At 36.8% G+C, this 19,557-nt stretch overlaps 1 protein-coding gene across 8 annotated transcripts in view; it reads left to right on the forward strand.

Moving 5' to 3' along the window:
• SLC8A1 (solute carrier family 8 member A1) overlaps positions 1-19,557 on the forward strand; it is a 310,282-nt gene that overhangs the window by 56,042 nt on the left and 234,683 nt on the right. For all 8 annotated transcript variants that reach the window (XM_081945901.1, XM_081945902.1, XM_081945900.1 and 5 more), the window contains one exon: positions 11,153-12,980. In XM_081945901.1, coding sequence (XP_081802027.1) covers positions 11,191-12,980 — 1,790 coding nt within the window. In that variant the 5' untranslated portion in view covers positions 11,153-11,190. The remainder of the gene's footprint in view (positions 1-11,152; positions 12,981-19,557) is intronic.

Below are 19,557 nucleotides of genomic sequence, written 5' to 3' on the forward strand. Positions count from 1 at the left end.
GTTAATGATATCAGTGGCTGCTAAAAATGAAGCAGGATCAATAGACCACCCCTCCCCCTCCATCCTTCCTTCTTCCCTCCCTCCCTCCCTCCCTCCCCCTCCCCTCCCCTCCTCTCCCTCTCATTTAAGGTTACTTATTACGCAACTAGGAGTATATTACTGTACCCCTTTGAGTCTAATGGCACTATTAATTATCTAAAGATGTATTTAGTAATCATTAGATCCACTTAGCTCAGTTGACTAATTTAAATAAGGCAATATGGACAGATGTATAGATCAGACAAACTGGAAAGGTATAAACTTTTCAGTCTTGTCCACACTCTCTCAAGATCTGAAAATGCTTCCATTCCATCCAGAGTTAGATCTGATGGTGCATGGTGTAACAAAAGCAGCATTTAAAGTCAGGATGAAAAGGATTCTGTCCTCAAGCTGCCTTGCAAAACTGTCACAACAAATACTTAAGGCCTCCAATAATGTTTTTTTTTAATAAACTCTATCTTCCCTTCATGCAAAAGACAGCTCCTTGAATATGCAGTGGAGGCCACAAATTAAGCCTTCCACACAGTAGACAGAATTATGCACAGTCACAGATGTTCCATGGTGAAACTTTTACCATTTGTACCATGGTCTCTGTTTGCATGTTGTATTGTCCAAAGCAGCAAAGAATGACATAGGCTATCAGGCTTCATGATGCCAAACAATATGCAGATATGTCAGTGGCCCATTTTGTTTTCCAGTTCCATAATCGATAAAGGTTACAACAAGTTAATCATCTCTGTTTTCTGGAAAATCTTCTAAAACATTCAACAATCCATTAGATTCCATAAATCCCCAGGGGCAGACCAACGTACTGGGTTACTGAATCCTTCAGGAAGAAAATGGTGAAATGAAGAATAGCCAGACTATCACCAATGGATGTTCTGGCTATAATGACACAGTAACTAACTTACCCCATGTACAGGCTATTGCAAATACTATTTCATGGCAAAAAACTAAATTGAGGATGTGCCCAGTCTTAGCTTTTAATTCAATGATAGTTAAAACAGAGTCATCGTTGCCATCCCAGGTTGACCAGTATAGGGCATCTTCAACTTACTTAGTTAACCATTGTGATTCCAGTACATTTGAGGCATATTTAAAATAGAAAAAAATATTCTATTGAACAATTTTTAAAATTATTTTGAGTACATGAAATATGTGTTGCCTCTACAACTAAAATATGCTACCTTGAAGAAGTCTGTGTGGAAGGAATATAACAGAGGTATAAAAATAAATATAATTGCATCGCCTAGTGCTGTGATAATGCTGCTAGAGAAACTTTGATATCATTAGAATGAGCAGAAGCGTTTTACTGCTATGCTGCTGATTTCTTAATAGAACACGAAACATGAGTGAATGGGTAGTCTTGCTGTGTTCTGAATACAGCCCTTTTAAGTAGTTCCATATGTCCTATAAATATATGAATTAAAGCCCTGACATTATACAAGAGCCAACAGTTTGATATCTCTAGTGTGGTTGGTTCAAGCATGTTTTAAATAGACATTTTTGAAAAGTCTGTATTATAATTTCTATGTATTTCTATCAGTGCAAAGAATCTTTAAGTAAATATTCTTTTTCCAAATCTTGCAACTGCAACTGAAATACACCTGCGAACTGTCACCTGGGAAATGGCCTCCTGAGAGAAGCCTGTCTGTTACCTGCCTTGTTATTCTTCCAGAGCCAGACACATTCTTAAAAAACAAGTCAGACTTTTAAACACCTTTACCTTTTATTTTATTGATAAGGCTTTTTATTATTTAATGTACTATTGTACTGTTTTTAGATTGATTTCTATATTTTGTTCTATTGTGTTCTGATCTTGACATTTCCAAAGTAGCAAACAATAACCCCACTGAAGAATATGGCATATTATATGATGAAGATGAATAAAATATGTATTTATTATTTCATTAATTCATTTTCTATAAATTAATGTCAATACTTTTTACATTAAAGAACTATATTATGTTTGTTAAAAAGAAGGGAAGGCCTAAAGGTATTGCTGTTTACAAGTCATACAATAGAAGTGTTTTTGTATGGAATTGGGTTTTTGTGAGAATCCGTGCTGCATTAAATATTATTTTTCTCTAAATGCAAACACTTGTTACATTTAAATAAATGCTTTGGATGTCAGATTCCCATCTATGAAGTTTACTTATCTTGCAGATTCACCTAACAGCTTGAACATCTTCTAGGAACTATAAAGCTTTATCCTGGTCCAACCCAGGCCTACAATCTCCCATGGCAATGCATACCCACACTTTTCTTGGATTGTCAAGTTTAATCCATATACATAAAGAAAAAGCTGAAAAAAATCAGTGTGCATCAGTCCTGCAGAGGAATAGAAATTAGGTCAAAATTCATAGGTACTCAAGCCAAATTTGTATGCAGCTATTGACTAACTGCTTAGAATTTTTTAGCATTTCCTAAGATGTTGATTCCTTCCCTGTTTGCAATTTATATTGTTTCACATTTAGTAAGACCAATTTCAACTTTTCTACCTTATCAGGATAACAAGACAGTGCCTATCCCAAATAATGGAACTTCTGTTTATAAACTATTCAGGCGGCAGCATCTCCTATTGTCTTTCAGAAGTGTCTAAATCCAAGGCCTTTAATATTTTGTCTGTTTTAACATTATGGATACATTGTTTTAGATACATTTTAGTTTAGTATTGTCCATCTTTAATTTGCAGAAGTTGTTTGATTGAAAAAAGACTTTTCATGAACTGTAGCTTGTTTTATCGTCTGAATATGACAAATTGTGGTTAGTCTTGAGTGTAGAATACTTTAAGTAAGTCAATTTCATATGATGAACCATAAAGCTAGATTATTTAGGAAAATATAATGCAGTTTAATCATGATTTAGTGATCAAATATAATAGATAACCATAGTTAATATCAAGAGCCATTGGTGCAGTGGTTAAGGCATTAGGCTAGAAACCAGGAAACTCTTGAGTTCTAGTCCTGCCTTAGGCCCAAAGCTAGCTGGGTGACCTTGGGCCAGTTACTTTCAGGTCTAGGAAGCAGGCAATGGCAAATCACTTCTGCAGTCTTGTTAGGAAAACTGCAGGGATTTGTTCAGCCAGGAATCAACACTGACGCAAAGACAGAAAAAAAAGCTTAATTTAAATTAGACGAGATAGCTACTGATCTCCTTGCAGCCATGCCAAAGGAAAGAGGGGTGCACATGAGCCAGAGAATTGCCTTGACTCATTCTTGTCATGGTAAATCATAGGTTATTACACTGTCTGAATTCAGCTTTAGTGTGGATTGCAGTTATATGGCTCTCCGGGCATTCTAGAAACTATAGATTAGATGTAAAAATTAGCAAGCTGGAAAATGCAGGTATTTGGCTTTTCATTTCATACTTGGCTAACATTTTTACATATGTTAGTACGTAAAAATCATAACAGCAAAGACAGCTTTAATACAGAAGCAATCTGAAGTTACTGTTTCATCTGGTATATGAATCAGGAACCATCTGCATGCAAAGCATGTGCTGAGTCATTGAGCCATGGCTCTTTCCACAGCATAGGATTTCACAGGAGGCTGTTAGCATCTTGCATACAGTCCTGAGTTTTCCTCCTGCTCCCCCCACCCAGTGGCCCAGTTATGAGGAGTATTTCAAATATAACAGATTTGTTAGATTGATCAGATGTATTCAAGAAGCTTTTTTTTTTTGCATTAAATTCAGGGGTACAACGTATTCAGACTCATAGAGTTCCTACACCACATTTTTCCTCATTTACATTAACATCTTTTCTTCTTTACCTCCAACCTGTCATATAGTATAACAAAAAGACAGCTAAGAAGGTACAATCTTAATAATTTCTGGTCAGTTAAAATTTTATTCAGAAGTTCTAGAATTAAAATGATACATGTAAATGAATCTTCAAGCAAACAGTGGGGTGATTTATTCATCAATTCTGGTACAGCAATTTTGGCCATATGTCCAGTCTTTTAAAGATTTTGGAGTTGGTCTGAATTGCACTATGACTCAATTTATATCACCTTGCACACTGACCCTTGGTGCAATCATTCCTTTTGGAGCTTCCCCCCCCCCCCATTCTTGCTGCAAGGATTTCACATTTACACCAGCTTTGCTTCTTCAGAATTTTTGCATAATTTGGGGACATACAGAGTCTGTCTCTGAGAAAGTATATCAGATTAATCATTTTAAAGAAAACAGTGTTATAGTTAAAGTCAATTGTACATGATGGTCAAATGTATTATCGCTGAGGGTAATTTGTTTAAATAATGTTCTGTGTTCAATTGTTTTCTCTTTTCCTTTTTTCTTTTTGTCTCTCTTTTTCCACCACTCACTCACAATCATTCACAGACACACAGAGTTGCCAGTTACAGCTGATTAATTATATATGAAGCAACTGAACACCCAAGCTTATAAAAATAACTGGAGATCTGTTATTATGTCGCTGCTATCATACTAGTTCAGTTACTGAAATGAAATGTAGCCAAAAGCATCTATACTTGGATATAAAATAGCTGCCTAGGATAGATTGTGAGAAAAAAAAATTCCTTCCATTATTTCTTTTCAACTACAAAATTAAAACGTGGAATCTGACTCTAGATGAGAAAATGGTTGCTAGTCCAGACATGGTTTTGATAGTTTTCAAGACAGTGGTCAACTTCCATTTTATTTTCCCAACATGCTATCTGAATTTCGATAGCATGACTTTTAGAAAGATCGGCTTGAGCAGATGACATCACATGAATTTCCCTGGTGTAGAAGTTGACTGTTGGACATGATAATTCTGAATTCTTATTCACATCATAGGAAGTTTTCTTATAGTTAGTCTAGTTACAGTCTCTCTGTCTGTGACCCTTATTACCCTATTGTTAATGTACAGGTAGTCCTTGACTTACAACAGTTCATTTAGTCACTGTTGAAAGTTACAATGGCATTAGAAAAAAGGGACTTGTGACTGTTTTTCACACTTACGACCATCCCCCATGGTCACATGATCAAAATTCAGCCAATTGGCAACTGACTCATATTTATGATAGTTGCAGTGTCCCAGGGTCATGTGATCACCTTTTGTGACCTTCTGACAAAGATAATGGGGAAGACAGATTCAACTGCAGTGATTCACTTAGCAAACTGTGGCAAGAAAAATTGTAAAATGAGGCAAAACTCATTTTTCTAATGAATGTGTCATTTAGCAACAGAAATTTTAGGCTCAATTGTGGTTGTAATTCAAAGACTACCTGTACTTCAAAAGTCCTTTGCTAATTTATACTTTTGTTTTACTTTATTATTATTTTTAATTCCTTTGGGAAAATTTGTATGAAAAAAGTAAAAAAAAAAGTTTTACACAAATTCCTGCAAAGGGCATTGGGTTTGACTAGAGAATCTTGAAGATCCTTTCTAAACCTATAGAATCATAGTCATATATATATATAGTCTTCTGCAACATATTTTCAATAAACTACAGCTGCTATGCTTTCCTGTAGCACAGAAAATGAGAATTCAGAAGTAAAGGATTATGTAATGTTTGATGTGTTGAATGAATGTCATAACAATGACAGTGTACAACAATTAAGAGTCACCTCTGGTGAGATGGGCAGTATTCAAACAAACAAACAATTTGGATACATCAAGCATTTATAGTAACAGTTGTACGAGGGAGATGGGTGCACTTTAAACATAAGTAAAATACATAAAGCAGAGGAACCCAAATTGTGTCTTGCTAATTTAATATAAAGTAGAATGCTGGAGATACATCATTAGCAAAAGAAAGAAGGGTCCTTATGTTTTCCCAGCCTCCCCCCACCCCCAGTAAATATAGGATATAGTTTTAATTTCAGAGCTCCATCCAAATAGAAATTGCTGAGAATGGCAATCAATGCTATAATTTAATACCCCCACCCCCATATAAATACATATTATATTTTATATTAAACTCTGGCTTTAATGGGCTGGCTTATCTGTTGCACATTTGTTTTCCTAGCTATTCCTGTCACATTCTATTTCAGGTTAACTTTACAAATTATACTGATTTATTTTTATTTATTTATTTTATTTCACATTTCTAAACCGCCCATCTCCCCCACTTTTCAATTGTTTTCTATTTGCAGTCACTTTGAAGGTTCATTTTTTGCCATGTGCATTTTGTATTTAATTTCACAAATTAGCGGTTTCCAGTAAAAAATGTTATAGGTTGTGGTCATGTGACTCTGGGACATTACAGACTTCTGTAAATGTGGGCTAGTTGCCAAGTACTCAAAATGCAATCATGTAATAATGGGGTGACTCTCAGACCCTCAAATCTGGGTCATTTTGGGTAGGGTATTTGTAACTTTGAATGGTCACAAAGCAACCAGTCGTAAGTCAAGGATTACCTATATTTGTATCATTGAATGTAAGTAGAACCCTCTTCTCAGATTTACATGTAATTGCTTGGGGAAAATGTTTTCCTTTTACTGTTCAGTGATAAGCTGGATTTTTGCTCTCTGCACAAGATCCATTCCAGCAATATTCTTCCCAAGACAGTAGAAGCAACTTTCAAAAGTGGAAGAACTTTCAAAATCAAATTAGATTGGGAGAGGAGTTGTTGGAGTTTTCTTCCCTTTGCCCCATTAATTTATAAAATTCATTACCATTGGCTAAATCTGTAGTCCCACCCACAGTAACTCCTTGGGTCTGACCCTTTGCTACAGTCTTACTTTTGTATATTTTTCTTGTAGGGGCTGCGCCATGAGCCTGTGTTAAATAAATGCTGTAGGTGAGAATGACCTCTTTGTTAAGCATAAGGCAAAAGCTGGCTGCTCAATTGCGATCTCAAGTTCCCAGCAGCCAGCTTTTTAAAAATCAGATTTCCCACTACAATTTGTGTAACTAATGGAGTGCCAAAGATAGCATCCATAGACACCTCCTACTTTGCCCCTTCTATAGTTCTGTTATGTGAATCTACGCATTGTCCCCTGAGCCCTAAGTTAACATTGTACTTTAACTGTGAAGAGCCTTTTTTGTCAGCAAAAATTAGCTTCTGCAGTCGTCTGTGTATTTTGAGCCTGTCAGGAAAGCGCCTTTCCCAAGTCACTTTTAATGCCACAATTTGCATAAATAATAGTTAAGTGATGCCACAGATGGCATCTATTAACACCTCCTGCTCTCACCAAGCAAAGGAAGTAAGCAACTTCTTTTTGGTCAGCAAATTTTGCTAATGCTGCCTGCAGTATGAACAAGAGGAGCTACCAAACACATTAAAAATAAGTGCAGAACTAAGTAGGTACTTACTTTCACAGAATTGCCAGAAAGGTAAAACCAGCTCCTTTATTACACAGCGGTGCTTAAAGGTTTGTGAGTCTTTTTTTAATTTTCAATATTTTTACCTAAATATGATCTAATCATATTTTTACCAAATATGATCTAAATGTGATCGCTTTTCCACACAAGTCCTCTTAACTAAAGAGAACCCAATTAAACAAAGGAATCAAAAACATACTTGTTCTTTCATGTGGGAGAGATCACAGTTTATGTTGTTTATGCAGAAACACTAAAAGTTCAAAATGATGCATAAACTTTTAAGCACCACTGTATTTTATTATTTGTTAAGTACATTTGCATCCTACCTCTCACCATTTTTATTTTCGTTGCAAAGAAACGGTGTACTCTGTGGAGAGTAATATTTAAAATGTTATATTAAGACTAAGGTTGCCTCCAGAGGTTCTTGGTCTGGGACTCCCAGAGCTCCTTTTTACAATGAGCAAGGTCCCTGGGCAATTGTTTGCTGATCAGCACTGGGTACTCTTCAATGAAACAAGTCATATATTCTGTTTACTCTGGTTTTAGGCCTAATTTGTAACATAAACTGCCTTGCTTGATTTTCATGTTGGATGACCTACCCTGGGAAAGGGACAAGAGGGGTAGAACTTGATTCAGTGTCTTAGACATCTCTTCAGTACTACTGACCATGGTTTCTTTTGGGACAGAAAAACCATCTAGGACAGAACCATTCTAGTTCTGCTTTTGCTTGAATGGCGAGTTAGAGAAGAGGGTGCTGAAGGATTACTGGTTTGCATTGTGACTATGATTAGGGCTGTGATTATGTTTAAGACTGCATTGTTTTTAACATCTACATGCAACTTATGTAGGAGGTTATCAAGGACAGGGTGGAGTGTGACCAAATATGCAGGTGACACCCAGCTTTAGTTTTCCATTTCATCTAACATAGATGAGACAGTAGAAGTTCTGAATCAGTGCCTGGGCAGGGTAATGAGAGTTTATTAACTGAGATTCAATTCAAAGAAGATGGAAATAATCCTTTTTGTGAGTGGTTTTCCTGCCCAAGTAAGTGATATTTATCCTGTTGTAGTTGTGCTTCACTTAAGGAACGGATGTTGCCTCAGGAGCTTGGAGCGCCCTTTATCAGCTTAATCTGATATACCAAGTGTGCCTCTAACTAAATACAGTTTATAACAATTGTTCATATTCTGTTAAGTTTCCATATCGACTATTGTAATGTATTACAGTATATGTGGAACTGTTTTAAGAAATGATCCAGAATCAGCTACTTCAAAGCATGGCAGTTAAACTGCTGACTGAAAGTATTCAATACTAATCTCCTTCGCTTTTGCCATCTGAACTTCCCAGTCTACAGTAATTCAAAAATTCCACTATAATTATAATTAGCAGCAGCAGTAGTAGCAATAATAGTTAGATTTGTCTACCATTTTTTCTGCAGGAACCAACTGTTTAAACGTCTTACACAAAATTAATCTTAGTTGCCTCTAGGCGAGATGGGAGGCACAGAGGACTAATCAATAAAATAATTAATTAATAAATAAAGTTATGTGAAGCAATATTTTCTCAAATGGTTATGAATTAGGATACCCATAGCTTCACTTCAAGCAGTGAGAAAGTCTTTTGATTGTGGTGCCTTATCTGCGAACACTAGTGTTGTATTATTACCGTTTTGGAATATTAGACAAAAGCCTTTTTTATTTTTATTTTTCCAGGTATTTTAAAAGCCATTTTAATGGTTTAGAATGTTAGTGTTCTAATTGCTATTTTATTACTGTGATTTCATGCTGTATTCATTATCATTATTGATGCTCAAAATAGATCTTACTGACACGATCGTTGTTTATAACTACCTCAGTGGATTGATTCCAGTATATAACCTAAAATACATGTAATGTCATACTTATTTATTTATTCAAATTTTATGCTGCACATCAAAAGGCCTCTGTAGTGTAAAGTCAATTAAAGCCTACTATAAAAAGCAAACCTTTATAAACGTTTGTAAACATTTTATAAAATATATAAAATATATTTACAAAATAGTATTACAAATTAGATAAAAACAAGCATCAATAGTGTGAAAATGCTTTGGACATTCCAACAGAAGTGCAAAGAATCTGTGGCTGCTGCAGCCAGGGAGATGTCTTTAATTCTACTTCCAGTTTTGTTAATGAGAGTCAGACTCTCTTTGTTGTGAGCAATATATAACAAGTTATCAAGTGGAAGTACAATTCTATTGCAATAGAAAGGTGATCGAATACCTGCCTTGAGAATTGCTTCTTTCATGGTTGGATTTCAGAACCGAGGTAGCACAGTGGTTAGAGTGCAGTACTGCAGGTTACTTCAGTTGACTGCTAGGTGCAGTTCGGCAGTTCAAATCTCACCGGCTCAAGGTTGACTCAGGCTTTCATCCTTCCGAGTTGGGTAAAATGAGGACCCAGGTTGTTGGGGGCAATATGCTGATTCTGTAATTCTTAGAGAGGGCTGTAAAAGCACTATGAAGTGGTATATGTCCTAAGTGCTATTGCTATCTGGTATAGAGCACTACCTAGAGTAGGGGCTAGAGGTATTGTAATAAGAAGGTGTGACAATGTCTCCAGAGTCTTGCTTTATTTTATTTTATTTTATTTAAAAAGTCAAGCCTATTGTGTCCTTGGCTCAACAATGTTGGGAATTGATGTGATCCCCTGCTATTCCCAAGAAGCTTCCTGAGGTCTCTGATATCAGAACTCTTAAAGTATGTTTTAATTTTTGCCTTGAGATGCATCTTGACAATTCCATGGGATTTTATTTTTATCTAGGATTTTGTACCTTCTATTTTTAGGTTTTGTATTTCTTTGCTACTAATCCTGAGAAAGCTCAAGACAGGGTATAAATATCCTACATAAATAAATCAGTTTATTCCCTTTCATGTCTTAAATGTATGAAGCCATATTGTTTTGATAAAAGGGCTGTGGGACTGGGCTGCTGATTTGAAACCCAAGTATGCCTAGTGGTTTGATACTGTTTTCAATGTTAATGCTTTAACCATGGAAGTTTATGCATTTGTTTTACATAAAAGTGATTTCAAGTGTCAGATTGAGGAGATCTGGGAAATATTATTAAAAATAAAATACTGCTCACTTAGACTTTTCAATAACTTTTAATTGTTTTTTCCTAAATATTCCTAAGCAAACACTAATGGTCATAATATAAAAGAGAAATGCTTGTTATGGCTCAGTTAGTAGATAAAAGATATAATGCAAAGAATAGAAATAAATAATTCTGAGAATGATTATAGAAAGAAGGTTTGGACTTGCTCTGGGGATTTCCATCTGTATCTAGACAGTATGGAAAACAATTCAAGCTTTGTCACATCTAGCTTGACTAGTGTTTCTCAACTTTAGTAACTTTAAAATGTATGGACTTCAACTCCCAAAATTTCCCAGCCAGCCTCGCTGGGAGTTGGTCCACACATCTCGGAAGCACTATATGTAACTATTCTGTATGATACATGTTACTGAATATAGCACTGCATTTTATTTATTTACAAAACAGAAAATACAATTCCAGCAATGATATAGCTGTATCTTCAATAGCTTATACCATTAACCTATACCATTGTTTCAATGACTTAATAATCTAAATGCAAGTTGAATAGAAAACTATTATCTGAGAGTAGACCTATAGATTTAAAAATATAATTCAGCAATTGAAAATGACTTTATGGACTTTAGTTTTGTAAATTCAGTTTTTTTTCCTAGAAGGTAAAAGATTATGTAAAATGGTGAACCTTATAGAAAGAAAAAAGCTATAGCTTTCTTCAGTTGAATGTTGATAATATATTTCACATTTTTGTATTCTGCAGGTTAGAAAAGCTTTGGAAATTGGTCTGACAGAACAATCATGATGGGATTAAGGAATTCAACTGCCTTGCCTGGTGGTCTTCTCCTTTTAATTGTTGCATTTTTGCTATGCCATGTGGACAAAGTACATACAGAACATCAACCTGAAGAAACCAATCATTCAGAAGAATGTTCTGGTTCCTATATCTGTAAGAAAGGTGTAATTTTGCCAATTTGGGAACCTCAAGATCCTTCATTTGGTGATAAAATAGCAAGAGCTACTGTATACTTTGTGGCCATGGTCTACATGTTTCTAGGAGTATCTATTATAGCAGATCGTTTCATGTCATCCATAGAAGTTATTACTTCCCAAGAGAGAGAGATAACAATCAAGAAACCCAATGGTGAGACCAGCAAGACAACAGTAAGAGTTTGGAATGAAACTGTATCGAACTTAACATTGATGGCTTTGGGCTCTTCTGCACCTGAGATCCTCCTATCTGTCATTGAAGTGTGTGGCCATGGCTTCAAGGCAGGAGACCTTGGGCCAAGCACTATTGTAGGAAGTGCTGCCTTTAATATGTTTGTCATTATAGCCATTTGTGTTTATGTTGTCCCTGATGGAGAAATCAGGAAGATTAAGCATCTTCGTGTGTTTTTTGTCACTGCAGCTTGGAGCATTTTTGCCTATACTTGGCTGTATTTAATTTTGTCAGTTATATCACCCGGGGAAGTAGAAGTCTGGGAAAGTTTACTCACTTTCTTCTTTTTTCCTATCTGTGTCGTGTTTGCATGGGTTGCTGATCGAAGGCTTTTATTCTACAAGTATGTCTACAAGAAATACAGAGCTGGAAAGCAAAGAGGCATGATAATTGAACATGAGGGTGAAGGGCCACAATCTAAGGCTGATATTGAAATGGATGGAAAGATAGTTAATTCCCATGTTGAAAGTTTCTTGGATGGCACTCTGGTCCTAGAGGTGGATGAGAAGGATCAAGACGATGAAGAAGCAAGGAGAGAAATGGCTAGAATCCTGAAAGAACTGAAACAGAAGCATCCAGACAAAGAGATTGAACAGCTGATAGAACTAGCTAATTATCAAGTTCTGAGTCAGCAACAAAAGAGTCGTGCCTTTTATCGCATTCAGGCTACTCGGTTAATGACTGGAGCTGGTAACATATTGAAGCGACATGCAGCTGACCAAGCACGAAAAGCAGTCAGCATGCAAGAGGTCAACTGTGAAGTGGCAGACAATGACCCTGTAAGCAAGGTCTATTTTGAGCAGAGCACCTACCAGTGCCTTGAGAACTGTGGCACAGTAGCTCTAACCATTGCCCGTAGAGGTGGTGATTTGACCAAAACAGTCTTGGTTGATTTCAGAACAGAAGATGGTACAGCCAATGCAGGGTCTGATTACGAGTTTACTGAAGGAACAGTGGTATTTAAGCCAGGTGAGACGCAAAAAGAAATAAGAGTTGGCATAATTGATGATGACATATTCGAGGAAGATGAGAATTTCCTTGTTCACCTCAATAATGTGAAAGTGTCAGAACGATCTGAGGAAGGTGTTCTAGAGGGCAACCACGTTGCAACTGTGGCTTGTCTGGGGTCACCTGCTACAGCAACTGTTACAATCTTTGATGATGATCATGCTGGCATATTTACTTTTGAGGAATCAGTCACTCACATAAGTGAGAGTGTGGGGACCATGGAAGTGAAAGTGCTACGGACATCTGGAGCTCGAGGAAATGTTATTGTGCCATACAAAACAATTGAAGGCACAGCCAAAGGAGGTGGAGAGGACTTCGAGGACACCTGTGGAGAGCTTGAATTTCAGAATGATGAGATTGTGTAAGTAGTACTTAAACTTTTGGGGCTTATAAGTGTTGGTTTGCTTGCCTATCTGATAAAATATTCTATTCAGAGCATTTCACAATTAATGCTGCATCAAAAGCTGAAGACGCTTGTATAGTGACATTACTTTAAATATAGCTCAGAAATGCTATTGGACTGTCCTGAAGATTTTTTGTGTGTCATGAAATAGTATGTGTGTGAAAGAGTGAGTCTATCAAAAAGATTGAATTCTGAATGTGCAAATATAAATGCAAGTGTCTTGCATTGAAGTTACTCCATGACTTCATCACCCATTCAGAAATTCAAGTCATTATTAACTGAGAATAATAAAAAGCAGTATGGAAAATTGTAGTTTCCTTTTGTAAGCACAGACATATCCTGAACTCATCTCGTAGTCAAGAAGGCCTTATATTTAGAACTAACTTAGGATGGGTCTATAACTATGACTAATATATACAGTTAGGTTGCAAGTTCAGAGAGAGTTGTCATTAGCCTTTGTGACATTATGAAACATTTATAGTTTGCACTTTGAAGTGAATGTTACCATGTGGGGGAAGGTCCAATTAGGCAAGGCAGCCAAGTTTGACAGTTTACAAATATGAAAGCAGTTAAAAAGGAAGCACTGCTAATAAGCATTTCCTGACTGCTAGGAAAGTTTTCTTCTCTCACTTTTTTCCGATGTATGTATGGAATCCTAACACACAAATACACAAATCTTTTTTTTCAGCTGATACTTTTACTTGGGCTCTCATAAAGAAAAAAATTCTAATGTGTAGTTTAAATATTTGCTCAGGCAATGGCAGCCAAGATCAAGCCTCCATTTGATCATGAAACTTACTGGGTAACTCTGGGCCAGCCCAAACTATCTTACAGTATGGATGATAATAGATGATGTTAGAATCAAAAAGGCCAAAGTTCTATAGAGGGAAGGAGATATATATATAGCTAACACAAACACACACACACACACACACACACACACACACACACACACACACACACACACATATATATATATATATATATATATATATATATATATATATATATCGCCATCTTCAGGCTGGGTTTTGGGCTTAAAGTGTGGTCGGAGCTGCCATCTTTCTATAAATCTTGGTGGGGGTCTGTGAAGTGCTGGCTTTTGTTTCAGTAAGTGAAATGATTGGTAGTGTGGTTGTATCATGATTGGTAGATTGGTGCTGATTGGTGCTGGCTGTGTGTCCGTTGTTGTTTTGTGTTGTAGCAGCCTGGGTGGTGGGTGGGGCTCATTTGCCAAGACAAGCTCAATCTTACACAGGAAAAGACCCAAATACAACAAGACCAGCATATATTGGTGAGCGGCTCTGTGCCCAGCTGAAAAGGGGGGTTGCTGGGTGACTGCTTTCTTGCGAGCAGGCTCCCAAAGAGCCGGGCACAGCCTCATGGGCGAATGGCTATGTTGCGCTGTCGCAGCAGTGCAACACAGCAGCCATGAAGCGACCACACTCATGACCAGCCACCTGGCAAACCCCCATTCCAGCTGGGCGCAGCGCCATTCACTGACCTAGGGGTATCATCAAGCCATGTGAGTGCCTGTTTGCTGCCACACGGCTCCTGCGGCTTGGCGCCTTTGAAATGGCAGTGAATGGCGCTCTGCACGGCTGGAGGGGGGGTTGCGTGAGTGGCTATTCTGCTTTCGCTCATGTGCCTGCCAGACTCATGATGCCTTGGCCCAGCTCTCTCGACAGAGCCAGGGCACCACCGCTGCCGCTGCCACCGCATGTTTTTTTCTTGGCTTCAGTGGCCGCTCTGGGCGTATGCTCTATGGTTGTACACTGCCAGCAGCTGGCACACAACCATAGAGTGTATGCCCAGAGCGGCCACTGCCAGAAGACTCAGTTTGGAAGCCACAGAAAAAGCCATGCGGCGGTGGCGGTGGAGGTGCCCTGGTTCTGCAGAGAGAGCTGGGCCAGGGCATCGTGAGGCTGGCAGGCACATGAGCAAGAGCAGAACAGCCGCTCGCGCAACCCCCCCCTCCAGCCATGCAGAGCGCCATTCACTGCTATTTCGAAGGTGCCAAGCCGCGGGAGCCGGGCGGCAGCGAACAGGCACTCACGCAGCTTGGCAATACTCCTTGGTCAGTGAATGGTGCTGTGCCCGGCTGGAAAGGGGGTTTGCCGGGTGGCTGGTCATGAGCGTGGTTGCTTCATGGCTGCTGTGTTGCACTGCTGCGACAGCACAACACAGCCATTCACCCATGAGGCTGTGCCCGGCTCTTTGGGAGCTTGCTCGCAAGAAAGCAGCTGCCCGGCAACCCCAAAACAATAAACCTTGCCCTCATAATAAGGCCCAAGCCATATTTTGTGTGTAAAAAGAAAATAAGACCCTGTCTTATTTTTGGGGAAACATGGTACACACACACACCACACAGCAATAAACTAAACCTTTGATTTTCTTCCTGAATGCATAATGTGTCAGTGAAATATGTATAAGGGCAGTTGCAATAGGAAATTATGTAATATTTTAAACCACTACCCTTCCTGTATTCTTAATCTTGAATTGTATGGAAAGACGAGAAACAATCTTTGTATTCTATAAAATAGAAAGGAAAAACAACAATACCAGGATGTAAAAGTATTTACGTTATAAACAAGTTAAGATAGCTGTTTCTGCTGATGAAGTGGAGTGCATATAAAATGCAGTCTGTGTATGATCACTGAGGAGTGTTAGAAAGGCAGAGCATCTTTGTAACCACCAGTCTTTGATCTTGGGACTTGTCAGCTGACTTAGCGAATCTGTGCTTCATTTTTTATTAAAGATGCATGACCTTTTATCAGATGCAAATTAAAAAATGTCCTCCAGTCTTTTTGAAAAGAAAAAGATACAGAGGAAATGAGACTAATGTAATACTTTCCATAACTTTATGAAATATTTGCTGCTGGCTATAAAAGAATGCAGATTACATTCATTAAAGGTATTATTGTGCTTGTAGCAGTTGAATGGGAAAATAGGAAAGAAAATGATATCCAAAATAATGCATTTTAAGAGATTTTTGCACTGTTGGTATTTGCACACGCACGCGCACACATTCTTATAAAAACTTTTCTTTTAAACTCTAATTCAAAGTAAACCTTAATCCACATATTTTCCTATTTATCTAACATTTTTTCCTTAGGCTTTTCACCCGTTTTATCATACAATCCTTAACATATTCATCTTCCAAGTTCATCCTAAGTAGTATTTTATAAACTTTAGAAATCGTGATTAATCCTGAGTATAAGTTCCATTCAAATTCAGATTTGTCAGCTGCAAAAACAAAACTTTTTTATCAAGTTTAAACCTTTCAAATATTCTATGATAATTAAACCTATCACAATTAAATCCATCACTTACTAGTAGTTCCCTAGTTTTTAACCTTAGATTCTTCTTCTTCCAATTACAATAGATGATATGTAATCCATTTGGATTCAATTAATAACTCTTTCCAATGTGATGATATCCACAATGATGTCTTAGTGGAAAGTCTTCTTTTATACTTCAACCAGATACAATCAATCAACTGCCTAATAAAATGTGTGTTAAACTTTATCTTATTATATCATAAATAAGCAAGCCACACAAATCTCAGATCAAAGCCTTCAAGATTTAACAGACTTTGATTCTCAGAGTCATTTAGTCTTTCAACCGTACCAAACAAAATGCAACATAATACAATCTAAGGTCAGGCAAACCAAGATCTCCCCTTTCTTTCTCGTCTTGTAAAAGTTTATATTTACAGTAATTCTTGATTTTTTATTTTGTCAGATAAATGTAAAAAAATAAAAAAATGTTTAAAGGTTAATCAAAATTAGCATAGCATATTCTAGTCCAGCCCAATGCTCAAGCAGGAGAACCTATACAATCCCAGACAAGTGACTGTCCAGTCTCTTCTTAAAAATCTCCAGTAATGGAGCACCCACAATTTTTGAATGCAAGCTGTTCCACTGGTTAATTGTCCTTACTGTTAGGAAGTTCCTCCTTAATTCCATGTTGCTTCTCTCTTTGATCGGTTTCCAACCATTATTTCTTGTCCTGCCCTCTGGTGCTTTGGAGAATAATTTGACCCTCTCTTCTTTGTGGCAGCCCTTCAAATACTGAAATACTGCTATCATGTCAACCCTAATTCTTCTTTTCTCTAGAGTAGCCAGACCCAAAATCTGTAGCCATTCTTCATATGGTTTCATCTTCAGGGCTTTGTTCATCTTAGTTTCTCTTCTCTATAGTCTAAAAGAGAAATAGCATTCTGGGTAAGATAGACATTTTAACAACATAATTTTTCCCATCAGTAGTTTTTCCCATTTGGAAATCCAATTTTAGCTGACTCTACATTAACATAGTTGTATACAATATAGCAGTAATCTTATTGATAGATTTATGATTTTTCTTGTAACAAGAAACCAATTATACATGATAAGCATCTGAACAACAAATGATTTCTCAGGTAGGTCAGTGAATATAACTTTTTTTAAAAAGGAAGGGGGGTTAAAAAGGACAGAGACACATTAGAGCTGCATGCTGGGTGAGCTTTTAAGTCTAAAATTCTTAGTTAAAATCCATAGAATGTATGATCTCTTATGAATATGGTTTCTTTTAGTCTCTTACATTCATTTCACCAGAATCCAATTATATAAAAAGGTTGCCTCATCCTGCCTATGGATCATCCCCATCCATTATGATATGTTTTCTGTTCATTTTTTCCTCACAGCATATCAAACAACTTCAGGGTAAATTTAAAGTCATTGTTTATGTTGGAGAAAAATCTGTAATTTATTTTCTGATAGATTCAGTAACATTCTGTAGGTAAGGAAACAGAGTGTACCTTTCAAGCAGCAAGGAGTACAAATGTCTAAAATCATGATTGGTTTACAAAGGCCAAAGACAAAAATATATACCATAGTTTATCTGTCAATCACAAAACAATAACCTTCAGCTAGTTCTAACTGTTTGACCAAATTTCTCTTGAAGCCTAAGCATTAACACAGAGTTGAAACTATGCCATGTGCTTGCTAATTAATGGTGTTATACTTAACATTCTAGCTATCCGCAGGAACCTATGCTTAAATGTTAATATTAATATTTACATTACTTAAAATCTTACACACACCACAGTTTTTGAATGGAGCAGTCTTCTAATATCTGTTGTTTTGTCAATTCCAAATATGGGCATATGCTTCCTTTTAGTGGTAAGGAACACACATAATAAAACTTAACATTATTCACCAGGGTTCAGTAATCATGGTAGCCTGTTTTCTTCTTTCATTTTTAACATTTTCACCAGAATGTGAGAAGTTTCAAGATTCCAATACATCAGCTTTTTACGCATCTGAAATTGCTCATCAAGAATTTGACATGAGAAAGAGTAATATGTTTGAATCTTAAATGCTAATACTGCTCCAAATGGAAAAAGAAAATCTAATCTCTTGGAAGGCCATTAATGAAAGGTGGAAAACAGATTTCATCAATTCCACTTCCTATCCACTGTCTGCTTCCATAAGCAAGAGCATCTTTTAAAATAGCATCAGAGGGACGTCAAAGATGGAAGAAGGAATATTTAACAAAAATACTGTCCTTTGCTTTTAAATAGAAACCTTCCTTGTATTTTCAGTCTCTCTGCGGTTTGATGGAGCCCTTCTGCTTATAGAAAAACTGCCTTGGATCCAAAGCACTATATCCATATCACTCCTGAATGATGGAGGTAGCAATAATGATATACAGTTATTTGTGTACTGCTTTTAAATAATGCTGTAACGGCATATACTGTGTGCTAGTTTATGTTATAGGCCACTATTACTGCATCAAAATTGCAGCTGTAATGATTCTTAACTGTTTTTAAGAGTAAGCTGTTGAAGAAGAAAACTTCTGATTTACCTTTCTATTTATATGGCAGAAAGAGTGATCAACCACACTCAACTGGATTATGGTATTTTCCCATTTGTGTTATAATATTTATATTATATATCTTTTGAAACGTAATAAAATTATTTGCAAAAAGTTCAACTCATGTTCGAAATCCTGGAAAAACTTCCAGGAGATATGCTGGGGTGAACTATTTCTTAGAATTTTGCCGTTTCCCTCCCAGGCTCCACAACTGCATTGTGTATATGCATGTAAGATCTAGAATTTAGGTACTGTTCTTGATATAACACAGACAAGTATACAATGTGTCATGCTTTACAGCTTCTTGTGTTATCATACTGTCAGCTTCGCAACTTCATTCAAAACAATGAAAAGTAACATTTCTCATTTGGACATATTAAATTATTATTTACAATGTTCAGTGAAAAGATTTTAGTTATTCAACCTGTCTTTTCTTTTTTGTCCTTATATGGCTAAGAACTGTACTTAGCTTTTCAGTAGCCTGTCAGGCATGCTAACCGAAATGGGCCAGGGGGAAAAAAATAAATGAGGCCAAGGAGAAAACTAAATTTGATTATGTTTATATTTCGTTTCATTTCATTTATGTTTGATTAATTTGTTACATGGAGTAAGATTATCCCCTTTTGCATCAGACTTTTATTTTCTAGTATATTAAAAAATGGATCAACTTTGAAGGGGC

Source organism: Natrix helvetica (genome assembly GCF_964273705.1).
Source record: "Natrix helvetica genome assembly, chromosome: 2".
Classification (NCBI taxonomy): Eukaryota; Metazoa; Chordata; class Lepidosauria; order Squamata; family Natricidae; genus Natrix; species Natrix helvetica.